Raw genomic sequence first — 22,235 nt, 5'->3', positions numbered from 1 at the left:
AAACATAAATTGTAACCATTAATCTCCAAGTACAGCGTTCCTGGGAAACCCAAACAAAGATGATTGGACTCCGAGATGAAAATAACAGCGTTTCGACGACTTGGCAACAAACACAAACACAGCTCTTCCTCTTCTCTGTCAGATCGCAAAAAGGCCACGCCCCCTTTCTTGTGTATTCATGTGGGCGGAGGTTAGTCAAAAAACTGTTTTAGTGACGTCATTATTGCATGAACTAGAGGAATGTAGCCCAAACGGGTCGTTTTTTTGTAGGCGAATTCTGTTAAATAAAATATCTCGCTTGGCATTGAACTTTGAGCTTTAGCATTATACAGATATTATTTATACTCTAACAACAACATTACACACTAACTAAAGTTTAAAACATGGGATCATAAAGAACGGGACCTTTAAAACCTTCAACCAGACCAGAAAAGGCATCTATAAAATAAAAATAAATGAAGATGCCATGGAAAGGATATGTATCATAATCATAATTCTATGTATGTTGCAGTATGTCCATCGGTGACTTTATTTCCACTGTGTTTGTCTAAAGCAAAGTGTACCAGCTGCAGAACACCTTCCTGACACAATACAAACAACTACTGATGACAAGAAAGGTTTTCTTCTTCTTCTTCTTCTCAGTGTAGGCCTATCAGTCAGTTTTGTGATTTTGGACATTTGGCTTTGCATAAAAAAAAAAAAAAAAGGAAATTATTTAAATAAAAAGTTATTTGAAACCAGTGTAAAGAAATAATTCAAAAATACACTTTTTAAGTAACTTAAGTTATTTCTGGCATTTTCAGATTTTTGGAGTGATGAAAAGAAAAAATCCAAAATGTTAAGTTACATTTTATAATAGCTTTAATTCCAACATGTCAAGAACATGAATTTTGATTCTGAAAATGTGTGCAAATTATACAATTTAGTAGATCTCTTCTCAGCTGCTTGTTTAAATGTAATCAGTGAGCTGGGGAAGTATGGTAAGGTGTGTTAGTTCATGCTTTACCAGAGTTTTACCATAGTCACCTGACAAATCTGTTGAACCGTTTTGTGCTGTTTTTGTGTAGATGAACATATACACCTGTTCACACCAACATAAATATTCAGTGCATCAGAAATTTAAAATGGTATCCACATTTTGCAAAATTTAATAAACTTTATTGCCACAACATATAAATCCATGTCAACACATCAACAGAAAAAGAACAGGATTATAGAGAAATAATAATATAACTGCTTAACACTTCCATTTTTCAAGATAAAAAGTCCTCCAGCAAATATTATACAGAGAAAACATCATAAGTCAGAAGATATATTTTTAGGTGTGCTCGTTCCCCCTCCTCTGATTCCAGCATCCTTAGCCATTGAATAGAAATGTCCCTGTTTGTTGTTAAGCAATACACGGGGCGAATCAAACTCCACGATCTTGCCAGAGTCCAGGACCATCACCCTACAGCAACAAAAGGAGAAGACGTCAGTACAGCTTCCAGCTCTCGGCTTCAATTTGTTGTGACTGGTTTGAAAATATGTCCTCTGTTTAGTTTTTATAAGCATAGTCCTGATTCAATTTAATTATTACATATGCATATGTATAAAAAAAGCTTTTCTAGGTCCTTTAGATTGAAGGGATCTAAATACAACTCCCTAAAAATGTTAATGGTAGGCCAACGCTGAAGAAGTGTCTTTCACTGGGAATAGTTCTGAATATATGATAGTAGTCTATGCTAACTAGGCGAGGGGTTCATTTCTTGCAACTCTGCTTTTGGCTGGCGTACTGTGGATTTAACGTATTAAATTTAATACAAGATTACTGCAACATATCTCTGTCAAGCTGCTTTGTTTGTAAGGACGTCTGCTCACCGTGAACTGTCTAAAATGGTGTTGAGCCTGTGTGCGATGGTGAGCACGGTGCAGTGGGAAAACTGTCTGCGGATGGTGTTCTGGATGAGATCGTCTGTCTCCAGATCCACGGCTGCGGTGGCTTCATCCAGGATCAGGATACGGGATCTCCTGAGCAAGGCCCGGGCGAGACACAGCAGCTGTCTCTGACCAACACTGTCAGAGAACCAGAAACAAATCAGATACCAAACACACATCTGGAAAAAACACATTAGCACTAAATTCTAGATCCACTATTAAAGCATTAGCTGTAGATGACTCTCATTATTCTAAAATCTGAACAATCTGAAAGCGAATTATTAATATTACAGTTAATCAGTGAAATGTTGATGCACTGCAAGATGCACAGCGCATTTGTTCAGGTTTCTACATCTCACAAACCTCAGATTCTCTCCCCCCTCGGAGACCTCGTGTTGAAGTCCTGCTGGCAAACCCCTGACGTAATCTTTGAGATGAGCCAGCTCCAGAACGCTCCAGATCTCCTCGTCACTAGACGTCTCGAAAGGGTCCAGGTTCATCCGCAGAGTTCCAGAGAAGAGGACTGGGTCCTGTTAGAAAACATCTGTTTATTCCTTTTCAGCATTGCAGAGCACTCTCATATATACAGTCCATTAAAGGGGTCCTGACTGGTTAATCACAATGTTGTTCCAGGGTCAACAACGATGTTGTCCCAGGAACATGTCTCACTTGGTAAAATCAGGTGCTGCCTCTCAGATATACAGTCCATTAAAGGGGTCCTATTATGCCCTTTCTGAAGTCTTTATATGGGTTTTGGGATGTACACTATTAGGCTTCATGCATGATTGTTCCCAAAAAAGACACCAGTTTAACAGAAGCGCTAGTAGTGTTGGTTATAAAGTGTGTAACAATTCCTTCTCGATGCAATCGATCCAAGTTCGAATCCACCTTTTGCCAAACTCGTTCTTCTCCCTTTCTCATCATATATTATATCGAGAAGGTGTTTATTTTCAACAAATTTTAGTTCCTGTTTCGATGGCCCCTCCTTCTGAAATTGTTGTTTGCTCTGATGGTTAACGAGTGTTGTGTTCGGCAAACTGCTTAGATCTTGTTCTAGAAACCATAACTGAGACATGGTGAAACTATGCTACTTTAGCAACTCTTCTTCATTTTCTATAGCTCAGCTCAGCCAGGCCTTGCCCTCTTTTTTTCCATATCATGTTGAGTAAGATTATTTAAATTAGTGGCTTTGTGATACCACAATATTCATCTAGTCCGAATAAGCCATTTGTCAGTTCCTGAAAAGTGTTTTCTGTTGAAGAGAATATCTCCCTCTGGAGTCGACTTTGAGCTTTGTAACACTGCAGATCTTTTTATGAGACATTTACACACTAACTTAACTAAACTAAATCCCAGCAGTGTCCAATAAACTGACCTCTCTGGGGCAAATTGTTAAATTGTGTGTTTGCCAACTTTATCCTACCACACAGTACGATCACTCAAGCAGATTGCCTCCTCGGAACAAACAACAAACTTTTGGCATACAACAGCCACTCAGACAGTACCTCTGAAGGGACATCTTTGTACCTCATATGTACTAAGGGCAATAGTGGGCAACTCAGGCCTTTAAAGAAACATTCCACTATTTTGGGAAATAGGCTCATTCTCAAACTCTCCCAGAGTTATTTAAATACAATAAATCATTTAGGGCTAAAAAAAAAAAAAGCAAATAATTGCCAGAGGCTTTCATCTGTGTAAAGTAAGGAAAGGTAAATTGTATAAGTGATGCACCTCTCAGCAAACCCTTGCTAACAAACTGTGCTACTTGACAACTTTTGCAGAATGTGAACATATGTCGTGTTCTTCACACACCTGTGGAATGATGGTTAGTCTGCTCCTGAGATCATGAAGCCCCAGGGTGGAGATGTCAATACCATCGATGAGGATTCGACCTTCACTAGCTTCGATAATGCGAAACAAACAGTTGGTCAGACTGGATTTGCCTGCACCAGTTCGACCAACAATGCCAATCTGGGTAAAATCAGGAAAAAAAAAAATGTTCAAATGGCTTTTTAGATATTTCTAAAATATATATGAAGAATCGGGTATGTCTCCTCACCTTCTCAGTGCTTGCAATGTCACATGTGATTCCATGGAGAATGAGCTCCAGTTCAGGCCGGTATCGAACTTTGTAGTTATCAAAACTAATATTCCCAGCAGTGGGCCAGTCATCTGGAGGACGATTACTGGTGACCCATGGAGCCTGGTGACATAAATGTTCTATTTAAATTACAGAATTAAATAAACTAATGTTTTTCCAATTCTATTTGTCATTGGGAAATCACTGGATTTCAAACAATCATTCTTGTAAAGTTACTCATGCTACTCTTGAGGTATTAAAATTTAAGCCATCAATAATTAGTTACAGGAAAATTTTCATATAAAAGGTGTTTGCAATATGTACTCAGCAGGATTGATAAACCTTTAATAATGTGTTTCTATCAAGCCTGCTGCAGTTTAAGGCGAGTTCATAGTAAATATTTTAATAAAGTCAAATTAAGAAAATGTTTTTAAGTAGATTAATCCAGAAATCACACCTCATTTTTTATCTCTGCATACTCCCTCACTCTTTCCACAGCAACAATGTTGGTCTCCAATTCTGATGTCATTCTCACAAGCCAGTTCAGAGTTTGTGTCACCTAATAAGAACATGAGTCGTGGCACACAGTGTTACTGAACACACTTAAGGTTATTTGACTATCACAAGTACCTCAAAATCAAAAACGTACGTTTAAGGCATATGATATGGACAGTCCAACCAATCCACTATTTAAAGAGTCACGAGAGATCACAGCAAACAGAGCTGCGAAAAACACCACCAGATTCCCTAGGGACTCCAAACGCATGGCCAACCACCTGAAACCCAACAAGCAACATTTAGTGATTATGATGGAAAAACAGATGTATTGATGAATGTAGAGCACCAACGCTGACCTATTAGAAACAATCCAAGGATAGACACTTTTGAGATTCTCATCAATGGTGTCCTCGTTTTGCTTTAGGAAACGTTGCTGGTGTCCATATGCCCTTATCACAGAGAGGCCTGATACGGTTTCTCCAAAGTGTGAGTATATGGGTGATCGAGATACAGAGTCCAGTCGCCTGAGTTGCCTGGATGTAGCAACATAAAACCTCTAAAACACAGGAAGAAGGTTTATACAAAATGACTGGACAGCAGCAGGATAGATTTAAATTATGTTGCTTAAATGGCTGATTCTCATTCTGTAAGAGAAATATGATTTAGAAACCTATTGTCTATACAGAGTGCATAATTGGTAGCTGTTTAACCTGGACAAAGTAGTAGACAACAGCCATTGGTACAACAACTGCTGTGAAGATTGGAGTCGCCAGACAGATTACGAACAAGGTCCCCAGAACTCCCAGAAGACAGAGAATCCAGGATCTGAAGGACATCGGGATCATCTCATCCACTGTGAATATATCCTAAATATTAGCCAAATTGGGGAGAAAAAAAATGTAAGTTTAAGAACAACCAAATATAAACAATCGTCCAAATAAAATCTAATTTTATTTAATTGTGGTCCGTAATTCATACTGCACAACATACAAGTGCATTTCAATAAATTAGAAGGTCGTGGAAAAGTTCATTTATTTCAGTAATTCAAATCAAATTGTGAAACTTGTTTATTAAATAAATTCAGTGGACACAGACTTAAGTAGTTTAAGTATTTGGTTTTTTAATTGTGATGATTTTGGCTCACATTTGACAAAAATCCACCAATTCACTATTGAAAATAAATTACAATACTTCATAAGACCAAAAAAACCACACAAAAAAAAACACATTTTTTGTGAATTGTTGGCCTTCTGGAAAGTAAGTTAATTTACTGTACATGTACTCAATACTTGGTAGGGGCTCATTTTGCTTTAATTACTGCCTCAGTTCGGCATAGCAGGGAGGTGATCAGTTTGTGGCACTGCTGAGGTGGTCTGGAAGCCCAGGTTTCTTTGACAGTGGTCTTCAGCTCATCCAAATCCTACTGGAAAATTAAATCAGCATTTTCAAAAAGCTGGTCAGCAGAAGGAAGCATAAAGTGCTCCAAAATTCCTTGGTAAACGGGTGCAGTGACTTTGGTTTTCAAAAAACACAATGGACCAACACCAGCAGATGACATTGAACCCCAAATCATCACATACTGTGGAAACTTAACACTGGACTTCAATCAACTTAGCTATGAGCTTCTCCACCTCCACCCTTCCTCCAGACTCTAGGACCTTGGTTTCCAAATGAAATACAAAACTTGCTCTCATCTGAAAATAGGACTTTGGACCACTGAGCAACAGTCCAGTTTTTCTTCTTCTTAGCCCAGGTAAGACACCTCTGACGTTGTTTGTGGTTCAGTAAATCTCTTGACACGTCTGTGTGTGGTGCTCTTGATGCCTTGACCCCAGCCTCCGTCCATTCCTTGTGAAGTTCACTCAAATTCTTGAACTGATTTTGTTTGACAATCCTCATAAGGCTGCGGTTCTCTCGGTTGGTTGTGCATCTTTTTCTTCCACACTTTTTCCTTCCACCCAACTTTCTGTTAAAATGCTTTGATACAGCACTCTGTGAACAGCCAGCTTCTTTGGCAATGAATGTTTGTGTCTTACTCTCCTTGTGAAGGGTGTCAATGATTGTCTTCTGGACAACTGTCAAATCAGCAGTCTTCCCCGTGATTGTGTAGCCTAGTGAACCAAACTGAGACCATTTTGAAGGATCAGGAAACCTTTGCAGTTGTTTTGAGGTGATTAGCTGATTAGCATGTCACCATGTTCTAATTTGTTGAGATTTGGAGAATCGTGTTGGGAATTGGTTGGTTTTCGTTAAATGTGAGCCAAATCATCACAATTAAAGGAACCAAAGACTTAAACTACTTCAGTCTTTGTACATTGAATTTAGTTTCACAATTTGAGTTGAATTACTGAAATAAATTAACTTTTCAATGACATTTTAATTTATTAAGATGCACCTTTACTAATCAGAGGCTACAAATTTACAACTACAATTAGTAGATCTGTTTTGGCTTTAGAGCAACTGTCTTGCTTAAAATCAAGTTAAATTAGGCTCACCTTGGCAAATCGATTGACTATTCGTCCTGAAGGTGTGGTATCAAAGAACACCATGGGTACTTTCAGAATATTAGACAGCAGATTTGTGTGTAGAGTCCTGGATGCAGAAATGGATCCATCAGCTAGGAGTATAGTGCCAAAAAACACCAGAAAACCTGACGGGGAAAGATGTACAATTACTTAGTGACAAAGGATCATCCACGTGCTGTGTCTGCGGAAATTCCCTGTGAAACAGAAGGCTGCAGGCTTTATTTATTTTTTTATTCAGCTTATCGTAAGCAAATTATAACTTAAAACATTTTATAAAACTCGTAACAAATTACTCATCTTGTTCAGGATCATAAGAAATTCATATAAAACTTATTGACTGCTTCTGTAAATATTGTGTTCTGTAAATAGCCGTTGTCCTTGATTTCATTCTTTTTGTGAAAGTTTTTCTTAAACCTCTCTCTGCTCATACCTTGTGCCAATCCCAGGGCTCCGAAGACACCTATTCTCATGTCTCTAATGTGAGTTGGGTAGGTTGTGTTGAAATATTTGACAGAATCCTCAGTCCAGTCACTGAGCCACAGGTTTTGACCAATGATGGCCACATTCTGGATGAAGTAGAACACGAAACTCCAGGTGACGAAACACCAGCCCATAGACCTCAGATACTGAAGATACACTGAGAATTTCACCTGGTTTATGGAGCAAAAAATCATTTGCACAAAATTAGTGATCACAAAACAAAGAATATCAGAGCTGTATTTAGTTACTACTACATACCCTTCCTGTCTCCATCGCCTCTTTCTCAATCAGTCGCTGTCCCTTCCTATCACCAGAGTCTTTTTTGGATTGAACAGAGCTGTTTTTCCTCACTCTCACACTAAGGACAAGAAGTAGAAATGAAACAGTCTTGGTGATTACAAAAATGCACTCCTGGCCGCAATCAGGTCACTTAAAGTGATTTTCATTCAGAACGTGCATTTCGGTATGAGAAGATCATGAGAATACTTGCTCTGTTAGGGCAATATTCAGTTTTATCAGAGAAATGTTCTTCTGATATGTTGAAAATGAGTCTCTGTTGTGTCGTTTTTACCTTCCATTTCGTTTGCTGTGGCGCAGGCTGTTTTCTCTCTTTAGTGTACTTGAGACAATGTCCTGAGGAGAGTCATCAGCCTTTGGCTCCAAACCCTCCGGCAGTGTGTCAATCTGCTCGTAGTCTGACTCCTGAGCTGATGCTTGTTGGACAGTGAGAACAACATGTTAAGTTAATTCATGAACGTAGAGTTCACATTTTGATATTAGCAGAAATGCAAAAATACAATACTTCAAAACAGTACATTTCAAATATAGGCCTATTTATTAGCAGGGTTTGGGGTCATGCATTACAAGTAACGTGAGTTATGTAATCAGATTACATTTTTAAGTAACTAGTAAAGTAACACATTACTTTTTAATTTACAAGAAAATATCTGAGTTACTTTTTCAAAAAAGTAATGCCAGTTACTTTGTTTTTCCATTTATTGACTGACAAGTCTCCTGTCCCCGTATCAGAAGTACAGAGGCGTTGTGTGCACTGTGTGAACATGATGTAGTTCTAGACTAAATGTGAATGTGCATTTATTTCATCCCACTCGCAAAAAAACATACTTAGTATTCATCAAAATTAATTAAAACAGTGAAATGCAAACTCAGAATTTGATGCAAACCTGCAATAATTATGTTAAATAACACAAACGAATCTAATTCCATTTTCTTATATAATGTCTTTGCTGCTGACCTTTGATGATACAGTTCAACCATACTAATAAGCAAAAATGACTTTAGATAAACTAACAATTGTGCTTCATATTTTTTTTTTTTTACTGAAAAGTGTTGAATCTCCTTCTCTGTGTTTTACTGTACAGACGTGTATTTTTGATGTAAAAGGGCTTTTACATTTGCTATAAATATAACTTCTTATATTAAAAACAATTAAGCCCTGCTCATATTTAAAAAGTAATGTGAAAGTAACGTTAAAGTAACATAATTCATTACTTTCCATAAAAAAGTAACTTTGTAATGTAACTAGTTACGTTTTTAGGGCGTAACACAATATTGTAATGCATTAACTTTCCCCAACACTGTTATTACTATGTAATGTTTTAGAGATCATGGGTCATGGTATATTGAAAAGAGTATGCCAAAGGTGCCTGAATGGTCTACTGTTGCAGTGAATTTTCATAGTGCTGAATGCTTTTTTGATCAATACTAAAAAGAACAGATGAACTACGATAAAATGTTGACCTTCATATTCACAAAAGCTTACTGTGAATGCATTTGTGTGAATTTAAGAGCTGTTTCTTTAAACATAAACTATTATGGTCCCACTTTATATTAGGTGGCCTTAACTACTATGTACTTACATAAAAACAAAAGTACAATGAATTTATTGTGTTCATATTGTGGGTGGGTTAAGGTGTAAAGTATGGGTCAACAGTGTAATTATAAATGTAATTACAGAAATTAAATACAGATGTAATCACATGTAGTTTTTTTAATATAAGTACATGTAAAACATGTAAAAAGTACATGTAAAAAACATGTAAAAACGTATGTACACAATAAGTACATTGTACTAAATTATTAATTAACATGTAAGTACAAAGTAGTTAAGGCCACTTAATATAAAGTGGGTCCACTATTATTTATTTTTTATAATATTATTGAACAATTATTTTCTCTATTTTCACTCAACTCACGATTCGATTAGATTCACTTTTTCTTTTTTCTTTTTACAAAATTAGATTTATGATAAATTCTGAATTAAATGTGTAATTTTTATTATTGTTTGGACAAAATGCTGCATGTTTCTTTGTTAAATATAACACTATAATAATATAGTAATATAGCACATATTATTGCTATTTTGTGGGTTTTGATTGCTTCTATCGTCCTCATTTTGTAAGTCACTTTAGATAAATGTGTTTGATAAACAACAAAATTGAAATATAATGTAAATGTAAATAAAAAAAGGTAAAATTGAAATGTTAGCTCTAAATAAAAAAGTAGCACAAATAAAAGAAATCTCTTCATATAAAGAAAATAAGTCTTTGTCTGTGCTCTATCCATTTAAAATTAGAGGCAACCACTGCATTTTAATCATGATCCAAACAAAGATGCTGCATACATGCAACTTGGGCAGTTTTTAATCTAAATTAGATTGTATAATTTCTACATTTTGAAGCAAAAACAGAATAGTTTGACTTCAGTTTTATGAAACTAATCATAAAAATATCAGCATGAAACAGAAACAGCAGTGGATCTGAACGAGACGCAGATCCACTCTCTGCCAGCAGGTGGAGCTTAAAGCGTTTCCTTGGTTACCGCTGTAAACAAAGCAGCGCTGCACTTATGAACTTTAATTAGACAGAGGCTAGATTAAATGGAAAAATACCATCTAAACTTTTCTAAAGACAGTTAGTTCCCCTCAAACATTTAGTTATAAATGTTTATACTAAAGTTCGCCTCAAACAAAAACAACAAAAACACATACATGCATGTAAACTCCTACCCCTAAATTCAACCGTGATTTGTTTAGCATCTAAACCGATTAATCGCTACATCCACGATTAATCGCTACATCCCTACTATTTAGTAGCGGACTGAATTGCAGCCTTTAAGTTAAATTGGCTGGACAAGATTTGGAAAGACACACACCGCATATCAGAACAAAAGTCAAGCCATGAAGGAACTTTTGAGAGTGTGCATTTTCTGTTGTGTTCTGGTTGTCTGTTGACGGTTTTGGGCATTCACAACCAGAACAGTGTGAAAAAAGCGACATGCACCAAGAAATAAAGCAGCCACGAGAAAAAGGAAGAAGCCAACACTTTAACAGCTGAAGCCTGTACACATCGTAAGCATCTTAATAAAGCTTTCAGAATGTGTTTAAATTTACAATAATGTTTTGAAACTCAGAAGAAAGTGCAAGTGTTGGATGGGAGAAAAACCTTTTCTGGCATCAGCGTTGTTGCTTTCTTCTTTTCCGTACGTTTCCAGGAATTCAGAGAAAGCTCCTTTACTGGCTCGAAGACCGTCGTATGATCCTACCTCGGACACCACCCCATTTACCAGTACAACGATCTCATCTACATACGGCAGGAAGCTGATCCCATGAGTCACCAGGACACGAGTCTACAGAGAAAGAGAAGGGGACAAAACAGAGCTATGCATTGGAGTCGGTGTTAAACGATTAAAGAATAGAAAGCAGAAGCAGAAAATACTCTTTGCTTAGCAACAGAGCATTGGATTTTCTTTAGAGATTATTTTCCATTTGAGATCAACCTGAGAAGCAAGCCTGAAGAAATTCTGGTACCATCGAAAATAAAATGTGGAAAAGTGAGTTGAGCCTAACATTGGTAACAATTTTAAGCGTTTTAGTGTAGAAAGAGTGATGCCTTTATTCTCCTACCTTGTCTTTGAGCAGTCCTTTGGGTCCGATCACCCTCTCAAACAGATGTTTCCCCACATGTGAGTCTACAGCAGACAGTGGGTCATCCAGAAGGTACACGTCTGCGGAGCTGTAGACCGCCCTGGCCAGACTCACCCGCTGTTTCTGTCCCCCGCTCAGATTGATGCCCTGTGGTACAGCATGTGAAAAATGAAAGAATCAATGAGCAGTGTTTCCCAACCCTGCTCTTGCAGGCACTACATACTCCTGAACAATTTCTAATCTAATAATTGAACCCAAACTCTGATCTGAAACATGGTGAGTTAGATAAGACACATGCTCGTCGATGACAATTTGTTTCTTTAATGGTAAATAAATACGTGATGTTTTAGTATATTTTATGAATATAATCAAAATCATAAAACTTTAGAAAATTTTAAAAGAGGATTTTAAAAGTGCTTAATGTTTAGAAGGATATGAGATTCTGAACCTAATTGTGCAGTGGTTCTTAACCTATAATGTGATTTAGTCCTCTACTTTTTCTTTTCTGTTTTTTATTCCTATGCTCCTTTTAAGATATGCTCCCATATCTCCCATATCTGGATCTGCCACTTAATATGTAAACTGTGACCTTATGTTCTCCGGTTTTCTTACATGTATTCAAGGATTCAAGGACAAACTGTTACAAACTCTGTAAACCTATAATCTATAGAGACAAATCATCTTAAAAAGGGTGATCACCTCCATGTCAATATCACAATACATTTTACTAGCTTAAATAATAAGAAGAATAAAGACTCACTGAATACAAGTAAAAAGTCAGCGATTATGTAAGGAAAGTAAAGCAACTACAAGCAATAGAGGGGGAAAAACTACAGTAGAACAAATAAATACATGCTACATACAAAGAATTACATGTATAAAAATTGCATATTGTTCCCTGTGTAAATTAAATATTTCTTATTAAAGTTACAAAAGTGGTTTGGTCGAGGGCAGTGACAGAATTTCTCACTTTTGTTGTTTGATTAACATGACTGACAGTAGATATATACTGTCACTTTAAGAAGGAGACTGCTGTCACTTTAAGAGCTGCCCAGATCCAGTATACTGTTACACATGTTTTCTTGCACATATAGCCAAATGAGTTCCCTTTTGCTGCTGGTTGCATTTCAGCGGGTTAAAATCACTTGCTTTTAAACTGCAATGCTTCAAAACACATGCAAAAGATGCGATTTCGTGATCACCTAGCACAGCAATGGTATATCGCCCCTAGCACACACTTCACCTTCTCTCCGATCTCAGTTTGATCTCTTCCGGGCAGAAGATCCAGGTCTGGCCCGAGCGCACACGCATCCACCACAGACAGGTAACGCTTCTCATCCAGACCAGAGCCGAACAAGATGTTGTCCTTCAGAGTAGCGTTCTGAATCCAGGCCTGCTGCGGCACATACGCCACAGACCCCTGAGAGAGAGCAACAGACATGTGACTAACCGTCTAAAGTGACATTATCTGCTCATAGAAGACTGAATCTGAAACTAGGCAAACACTCTTTTAATAAAGAGATCTGTTTGATTACTTTGATGTTAATGCGACCCTTGAGGCTGTGCAGTTCTCCCAGGAGAGCGGATATCAGCGACGTCTTTCCGGACCCTACAGCCCCGACCACTGCCACCAGACGACCCGGTTTAATGTCCAGAGAGACGCTGAACAATATAGAGCACACACACTCATGCAAACACACAGATAACGACAGCAGTGATATGGAATGATAGTTTTAGTTGCATCTCTTGTGTAAAAATATGAAAGTGTAATGCTGTAGTGAAACAAATCTCACTTTTTCAGAACTGGTTCTGCGTCTTTTTCCCAGGAGTATGTGCCATCGGTCATGCTCACAGCGACACCTGATTCAGCAGATAATGAGAACACACTGACCACTCTCTCAGATTTCAGAAGTGGACTGGAAGCACGTTCTTTACTTTATGTTAAATGACTAGGAACTTTTCAAAAACGACAAACATTGATGAGTTCATCAAGCAGTAATAGACCAGAAGAATTTCGCTTTTCTAAAACTATTTGAAATCGTCTCGTCCACAAATCTCATAGAAGCTTGTTCTCAAGTTTATCTGAAGTCTCTTAGGAAATTACATAATGAGTTCTTACTGTGTCTGTCATCACGCGTTACCGCCATCGTGTCCAGATCATCGCCACTCAGAAATTTCTCAAGTCTTTTCTTAGACACGGTGGTCTAAATAAAATACAGAGAGTACTCATTTCTAACAACTTCAGTAATAGTTTTTAATATGACTGATTGAAAGGTAGCAATGAAAAGCTTCCATATAAACAACTATATAAATATGAAACAAAGTATTTCTATTCCATCATACCTGAACCATGATGGAAATCAGCTGTGGAAGCATGGCGAGGGGGAAGCGCAGTATGTTAAAGAGTGAGATGGAGGTGAAAGCTTTCCCTGCGTCCAGGATGTTATCAGGACTCACAGACACAAACACAGCGAAGGTGGCCAGAGACACCTGAAGACAATAAGACATGAGATGAGATCTGTGGCCAGATCGACAGTGTAGTAGTCAATAAAATGACTCCAGAATAAACATGTTATTGAAATGTGCATTGGAGATAAATATTTTCCAAGCATTCAACACACTTTAGTTTTAGTGAAGAATATGAAATGAGATGCATGAAATGGGTTTTAGACTTTCATACATAAAAACATTGTTATACTCACAATAGCTGGAGCGCATGAAAATATGAAGGTGGAGACCGAGGAGAGGTAGGCAAACTTCCTCATCACCTTCAGCTCCTTCTCTCGAATTTCCTGAACCTGAGTCTCAAAAGATGACTCCCAGGCGTAATACTTCAGAACCTGCCACACGAGAGATGGAAGAGAGAAAAATGTGCAGAGACCAACAAACCAAGATTTCCTACTCCCATTTGACTGGACTGAGAAAAAAATTAAATATGATACATTGTCCAGAAAACAAAAGCTGTACGTAATAAATTATATTTACTATCTGAACCTAACCATGTCATGTCAACAAATGCAAAAGAAAATCAAACATGTATTAATAATTATGCTAATTACTGTGCCTTTAGCCCCAACAGCAGGGACGCTTTTTACCCCAAATGCCATACTTTTACATAAACTTTAGTTATTTAAAAACTGTTGCTTTAATTATCTTAGACAAAACTGAAAATCATAAAGACGTTTGTCTCAAAATATATGCATTAATGTTAGTGATTCAAATTTGCTACTTAAAGCTGCAACATTTAAAAAAAAAAAAACATTGAAAAAATTTGATGAATTAAGCACAGAATCAATTCTGCGCTGCTGGCTGTGATCGCGTCAAGGATCAGACAGATATACACATGCATCTTGAAAAGCGTATGTTTTGGAAAGTGCTATGCCAGATTTTTGTGCAATCTAGTGGTTTAGATGAAAATAATTTCAAAGGCGCCTTTAACCTCATTGAACCCTACTAATATGCAGAGCTGGGTAGATTACTAACAAAATTGTAATCTGTTACTGATTCCAAAATACATGACGAAAATTGTAATCAGTAACGCAATCCATTACATTACACATTTTTAGGTTATATAACTGGACTATATTTTGATTACTTTTAGATTACTTTTGACCTAACTCATTTCTCACAATGATTTAAATAGGATAATCTTGTACCATACTGATATAAAAATGCAAATATTTAGAAAATATATTCAAGTTGTTGTTTTCAACATGATGAAGTGCGTTAACATAACATTACATCAAGGTTTCCCAAACTGGGTTTGTAAAGGAACTGCAAGGGGTTTGTGAGTTTAACGAAAATCTATTAATTCATTAAATCATAACAATTTTAGGTAACACTTTAGAATAAGGTTCCATTAGTTAATGTTAGTTAACTACTTTCGTTAACATGAACTAAGCAAGAACAATCCTTCTACAGCATTTAAAAGTCTTAGTTCATGTTAATTTCAACATTTACTAATGCATTATTTAAATCAAAAGTTGTGCTTGTTAACATTAGTTAATGCACTGTGAATTACCATGAACTAACAATGAATAACGGTATTTTCATTAACTAACATTAACGAATATGAATAAATACAGTAATAAATGTATTATTCATTGTTTGTTCATGTTAATTAATACATTAACTAACATTAACTAATGGAACCTTATTCTAAAGTGTTACCCAATTTTATATTAAAATAAATACTTTTGAAATCAATCAAAATAAAACACTTACTATCAAAAATTTAATCTTTTATTTGTTTACCTGCATGTCATGTGACCATTTGTGCATTTTAATGTGTTTGAAAGGCAAGAGTATTAAAGATTGTGAGTATTTAATTTTTTTTTTATCTATTTACAAGTACTTTTTTTTGATCACATGTACTACCCAGCTCTGCTAACAAATGCCCATGAAGGTATTTAAATGCACCCTTGAGGGTAAAATTAGGTACAAATGTGTATAAAAATGTGCAAGAAACCACTTACTTTTATTCCATTCAATATGTCATTCACAATTTTCATGCGCGTGTCTTTATATTTCATGTTTTCCACCTGAAAAGAAACACGTTGCCCTTAGTGGATACTGATGCAGTGTTACATATTTCTTTTGTAACCAGATAACACTTTTAGAAGAGAAATGCTTTACGAAGCAAACCCCATCACCTGGAAGCCCCTGGATTTGGTGGCCAGCCAGCCGTTGATGGGCACCATCAGCACCATGACCAGCAGACCGGCCAGCACCGACGGACCCAGCTCGATCCACAGGAAGGCGATGGCCAGGACGATCTGCAGCGGACACGACCACAGCAGATGGATGAAGTTGGTGACGTCGTTAAATCTCTGGGCGTCCGCTGACATCAGGTTGACTATCTCTCCAGCGGTCGACTCTTTCCTAGAGTCGTTAGACACCACTAATGCCTGAGAGGAACGGTGATCGTCATCCACTGGCTATGGCTTATATACTAATAAATGTTAACATTACAGCGGATGTACCTTCTTATAAACGGCAGCCATGAGAGCTGTGCGTACTTTCATTCCCAAGATAAAACATCGCTGGAAATACTGTTGTAGAAAAACCGACTGTAAAAAAGCCACCACCAAAAGCAGCACGGCATACAAGTAACCGGTCCATGCGTAACTCGATGTGTCCTGAGTGAAGGAGATCATTAACCTGGGACAAACCACATCTCACATTGGTAAGCAGTCCAGCAGTTTCTACAGCTAACAGAGTAATCACTGAGCTCTTCTGTCAGACCATACACCTGAAGAAGAAATTTGGAAATGGAATGAGCGCAGAAGGGCCCTTACTTGAGAAGCTGTGGGCTTGCGAATGACAGAAGATCTTGTATGAGTTTGTAGAGGGCCGACTCTAAAAGCACACGCTTGAAGGTTTTAGCGATGGTGGGAACCAGCCAGGAATTAGGATAGTTGGATTCAGAATCCTTTTTCTTCTGCTTCTTTTCTTTCTTCTTTCCCATCTCTTCCTAATGAGATATTAAAATATTGTGAGCGCATCAGACAGCGTTTGGTCCTTAGATTACAAAAACGATTACATTTGCATATTACACAAAAAGGGAAATTCAAAGGGAAATTTTATGTTGAAGATTATACGGTTTTAAATTGGTTTTGTTTAGTTTGTCTTAAAGAAATGAACACTACTTAAGCGTTAAGTTTCTAAGATATCAAATAACACAAAGATTTAAATTTACTGTGCAACAAATATTATGCATTTGAAGTTCAATTAAATTAAACATTGACTAACAAAATGTTTGAAGTGAAAATGTTATTATTATAGCTAATCATTTTTTTAAGGTCAAAACAATTTGTAAAAGGGCAAAATATTAAACTGACATGCACTTAATAATATTTTGCCTTATGTCTACAGAAAATCGAATGAATTAAACCCTGTCAGGGAATCATATTAATCACTTGGAGAAAGACGGTTTTATTTCCAAATTCGATGATGTTGAATTCATGTGAAAAAGTATGTTTGTGTTATTTAAATGTTTAATGTACAGGATTAAGCCATGCGAATCTAACACACTTTTTCAGTATATGTTTATAATAAATAATCTTACTCTGTAAGCATGTTTTGTCTTTGTGAAAATAAATCATTTTGAATAGTATGAAATGAAATGTTAGATTTGAACCGAATCATAACCATAATGTGAAAAAAAGGCCAAAATACATTTAACTGTAAAAAAAAAATAGGCGTGTTTAGAAAAATAGTATTTTTCCAGTTAATCCAGAAAATGTTTAGTTATTTTCAGCATGTAGTAAAAGTTCACCATACTGTCAGACAGGTGCTTCTACACTATACTCTTCCTATCTACTATAGAAACTATGGAAGATGATTGTTTTACCATAACTAGAACATCCTGACTGACTCCCTTGGCCAAGCCGCTCTGGTCATCAGTTTTAGTCTTCGGTTTATTTCGTTTCTTCTGCAGGCTGCTGTGGGCTTTCTTCAGCTCTTTCGCCATAACGTCCTCAAACTCCTGACAGATGGTCTGAGTGCAGTCCTTCTCGTTCAGATCCCACATGTCCTCCTGAACCAGAGGCCTCTTAAAGCCTTTGATTACCATGCTGAGGAACACCATTCACAGGAGTATAATGATTATGAGAGACCAGGACTTTATAGTACTGGACATACACAACACAACACAGAGGTGACATGCAGAAGGTCATCAGCACATGGTCTAATCAGTAAACAGAAAAGAAGAAAAGACAGGCGACAGAAATGAGGCACTAAAGTGAAGTCACATCCACCTGTTGAACCAGTTGAAGGTGATTCTGCTGAGAAACGTTGCTTTGGCTTCAGGATTCTGCAACGAATTAGAGACAGTAAATTTGAGAAATATACATTCACTGAATGCTTAAGTGATATTACATGTAAGATTTCTCATGCGCTTTCCGTACCGTCTTTGAGATTCTTTTAACTTCAGGTGAAACATCAGCGATGGCTGATAACACCAGAGCGATCAGCTGCAGTGCGTAGCTGATGCAGAACAGACAGAACCGCGGGAGATCAGAGACCTCTTCCTAACAAGATCATGTCATATATATGACTGTTTCAGCAATAACACTCAATACACTGACATCACTTCATGCATTATAAGCACATCAACAATCATTTGACAATATTAATTTATAAATATACATTTGTTCATTGTCTGTTTATACTACATTAGAAGTTCATAATGTTAATGTTTACACTACTTTAAAGCTTATAGTCCACACAGAACAAAAATATTGTAATCTACATTTAACAAAGATATGAACAGTGAACCAGATTGTTCATTTACTTTATGTATGCAGAAAAAGGAGGTTGTTGTCAGCTGTCTTGTGGTGATTTCTTTTTCTTTTCTTAAAAGCTTTCATAAGTGTTTTCTGTTGCATATCATTTATATGATGCATCAGGCTTTAATGGATCGTATAATCTGATCTAGTGAGAATATGGATAAAAAATACAGTCCAATTTTATTCAATGACTCAAGCGGAGCACATATATCAGTGAAGTGCTGATAGTTAAATGATGAAATTTGCTGCTTGTAATATAAATCAATGAGATCTTTATACAATAGAGCAGATACTGACATAAAACCATCTGAATATGAGTCTGTGCTCAATATCTCCAGTGATGTGATGCATGAGCTCAAGGAAGACACTTGAACAATTACACTAAAAGTGATTGGATCGGATTTGATAAAAAAAAAAACTCTAAACTATATCAATCAGATGAAGAAGGCTTGGAGTAGATTGTGTGCAGCAAGTTCACTAAGTATAATCAGATGGATCATGTGCAAGCAGTAATGTGCAGCGGTGAGTACCTGGTTCAGAGCGTCTCTCAGTAAGGTCTGGAGCTGGAAGACGGCACACAACACCTGAAGCAGCCAGAACACGAACAGACTCCCCGAGTCCACAGATCTGGGTCTGCGGCGCACACACTCCTGACACAGCATCACCACCATCTACACACACACATCAGCACCTGATCTTAACCCCATGCACATTACACGCTTTATTAAATGAGTGTTAATGAGTGTTACCCATGAGACGGCGAACAGAGCCGGATTGGTGTAGAGCACCGCTGGATGTTTCTGAGCGGAGGAATCAGTCGACGGCCCATGATCCTCTCCGAGAGTGAGAGCTAGCTCCGCGATCGCTGTCAGGAGCAGCAGGCCAGACACAACCTTTACAAGACACCAGAGATACAATCAAATGTGGCAAATATCTGAGTGAAACAGCTTACTGCAACACACAGAACTGAGAGCAGTCTCCTGAAGTGCACAGAAACCATGAGAGAGCCCACACTACAAGTGATGAGATTGGACTGTTTCTGATTCAAACATTTTATGAAATGCTGTGTTACGTGTTTCATGCATGGCTTCAGAACTTGTTATTCAGTTGACTATCTCCAATGAAATCTTTTAAAATGGCTGTTGTTGAATGGTTAGCTTCACCTGTTTGCAGATGTAGAGTTTAGAGAGCGCTGCTTCGGCTGGTTTCTTACAGAGAGTGGTGAAGTGCCACGGAGCACAGAGCCACAGGAAAGCTAGAGGAAGCCACACCAGCACGGTTCGCTCCACACAGATCGGCAGATCCGGGTCCGGACGCTGCAGGTACGAGGCATTCTGACACACACACACACACACACACACACACGAGTGAGTTCATCTGCAGTCTCACTGTGACTCAGCGTGTCAGCGTGATTTTGCTGACTCTGTCAATGATTACACAGATTACAGTCGTTACACCTGCTAAACAATGATCCATTTCATTACTACTGCACCAAAATACAATGCCGTCAACTTAGACTTGATTTTTTCTTCAGAAGTTTTATTTTAAGTTTAGGTGCAGGACCTTTCATTCCAGTGGGCATCTCGTTTTAATGATGTTTACATCTTTGTGTTTTTGTCATTTGTGATATCTTCCCATGTTTGGGTGTCACTCACATCTGACCTTTGTCTGTTCATCATAAAGTATAATATTAAAGAAACTTGCTAAACTGCATCTGTAATACTGTTATAAAACCCTTTCTTTCTTTCTTTCTTTCTTTCTTTCTTTAAAAAAAACTAATCCTAGACATTTGTTGGACTCACACAGAATATCTTTTAGGAGATGTATTATTTAAATCATGGTTTACGTTAGTTTTTTTTTGTTGTTTTTTTTTTTTTTACAGCTATATTTCTAAGCTTAATCCACTTCCAGTAATCAAATTCACTTCTTAAATATAAATATATTGTTTAATAAAACCACATTCATTAAAACACTATTCATCTAAAATTATTTCACATAAGCCGTAATCTATTTACATACAATTTCTTAAAATATTTTACAACACATCCCTATTTTGAAAACCGATTGTAATGGGCATTAGCAATTTCTCTTACAAAATGATTCTGAACTGAAAAAATGTAACCTCTAAACCCTTTTGAATATGAAGCATGGCCATATCTTTACTTGTCCCAGGAACATCATTTATTTATTTTTTGTGAATATGAATCCCTTTAGTATGTTGTACTGTGGTAAATAGTGAAATCACACTGTATTATCATTCAGAACTTAGAAATATTAAAATTAGAAACTCCATAAAACACAGAGAATGTCTGATTAATGACAGAACTTACCCAGAAGACGGAGCCGCAGTAATCCTCTAATGCAGCAGACATGTTTCTTCCATCACCACTGACCAGCAGCACACACAGAAGATGATCTTTCACAGGACACGGACACCAGCTATAAACTTATACTGATCCTCCAAGCTGTAAAGTTATAAGTCACATAAACCTTGATCCATATGTTTCTAATTACCCTTAACTTTGGTCTTCTGTTACATAATCCTGTAAGTGGCGATGTTCTCTCAGAGCGTCCTGTCTGAATACATGCAGAAAAATGAGTTGAACCTTTCCCCACTTCTTCAAAAAAGAAAGAGCCCAGAGATTGCGGTTCAGTTTTCCTTACTCACCCGTCTAAAGTCCAGATTCACCATGGGCTTGTACATGTGAGGAGGGACACAGCGGGAGAGAGCTTCTGTGGGGTTAGGGGCGAGGGTTTCCTCCATTTCCTGTCTTTCACATTACAGCTTTAAAGAAAGATAAACAAAGGAGAGCTGCCTGCGGTTAGCGTTATGTTTGGGTGAAATGTGTATTGTGCTCGTCATTCTTTAAGAACTGACTATATCTGTCTTACCTCAAGGTATTTCATATCTACAGTATATCCATATATAACTGTTCAGGATTCAACAACCATCGCAACAAGTTAACAACATGAGTCCTAGTAATTGGTAAAGCAAGCACACACACACACACACAGAGAGAGAGAGAGGGCGAGAGGAATAACTGTCCATAAATTCTTGCTTTATAGATTAGATTAGATTAATATCAATTATATTATACAAATATAACATTTATTTGAAACATTCTATGTTCTTATGAGAAGAGATTAATACCAACCAAGGGTAAGAATATAACAAAAATATAAAAACTACTTCCAAATGCCTCAAGATGAGAGAGGTATTTTTCACATTATGATCTTCTGGCCACTGATAATGTGTACAGTAAGTCATTACATTAGACGTCAGATGATAAGATACAGTGCATTGACTCACTTAAGTTTTAAGGACACATCAGCATGACAGACAAATGACAATTACACAGAATATTTGCTTATGAAGTTCTCTCTAATGAAAATGACCTCACAGAATTAGCAAGATAATGTTTTTTCCACCTAATTTTAAACAATCTGTCAAATTAGCTATATTGGTAATATTAGGGCTATTTTTCTGCTGAGTAAACACT

At 37.1% G+C, this 22,235-nt stretch overlaps 1 protein-coding gene across 4 annotated transcripts; it reads right to left on the bottom strand.

The window, feature by feature from the left end:
* Positions 1-1,136: 1,136 nt before the first annotated feature.
* Positions 1,137-21,715, bottom strand: LOC113057422 (canalicular multispecific organic anion transporter 1-like). Of its 4 annotated transcripts, XM_026224827.1 has the most exons (35): positions 21,628-21,715; positions 21,404-21,520; positions 21,250-21,312; positions 21,066-21,151; positions 19,899-20,069; positions 19,485-19,628; positions 19,266-19,406; positions 18,355-18,477; positions 18,205-18,260; positions 17,799-18,021; positions 16,744-16,919; positions 16,429-16,606; positions 16,099-16,353; positions 15,922-15,987; positions 14,149-14,286; positions 13,790-13,936; positions 13,566-13,650; positions 13,240-13,306; positions 12,982-13,108; positions 12,690-12,866; positions 11,426-11,593; positions 10,965-11,148; positions 8,072-8,213; positions 7,759-7,858; positions 7,451-7,670; positions 6,991-7,145; positions 5,206-5,361; positions 4,852-5,051; positions 4,647-4,773; positions 4,455-4,556; positions 3,977-4,120; positions 3,730-3,888; positions 2,281-2,447; positions 1,861-2,055; positions 1,137-1,450 (listed from the first exon to the last, which is right to left on the bottom strand). In XM_026224827.1, the coding sequence occupies exons 4-35, from the start codon at positions 21,105-21,107 to the stop codon at positions 1,297-1,299; spliced, it is 4,689 nt and encodes a 1,562-aa protein (XP_026080612.1). In that variant the 5' UTR covers positions 21,108-21,151; positions 21,250-21,312; positions 21,404-21,520; positions 21,628-21,715; the 3' UTR covers positions 1,137-1,296. The 4 variants fall into 4 exon arrangements, with proteins under 4 accessions (XP_026080612.1, XP_026080611.1, XP_026080613.1 ...); XM_026224826.1 differs by having other exon boundaries at positions 21,066-21,312; XM_026224828.1 differs by lacking the exons at positions 21,404-21,520; positions 21,628-21,715 and having other exon boundaries at positions 21,250-21,357.
* Positions 21,716-22,235: the final 520 nt, after the last annotated feature.

Source organism: Carassius auratus, chromosome 38 (genome assembly GCF_003368295.1).
Source record: "Carassius auratus strain Wakin chromosome 38, ASM336829v1, whole genome shotgun sequence".
In the NCBI taxonomy this organism is placed as follows: Eukaryota; Metazoa; Chordata; class Actinopteri; order Cypriniformes; family Cyprinidae; genus Carassius; species Carassius auratus.
The sequence above is the reverse complement of the archived record's forward strand: the minus strand, read 5'-3'. Positions and strand labels throughout refer to the sequence as shown.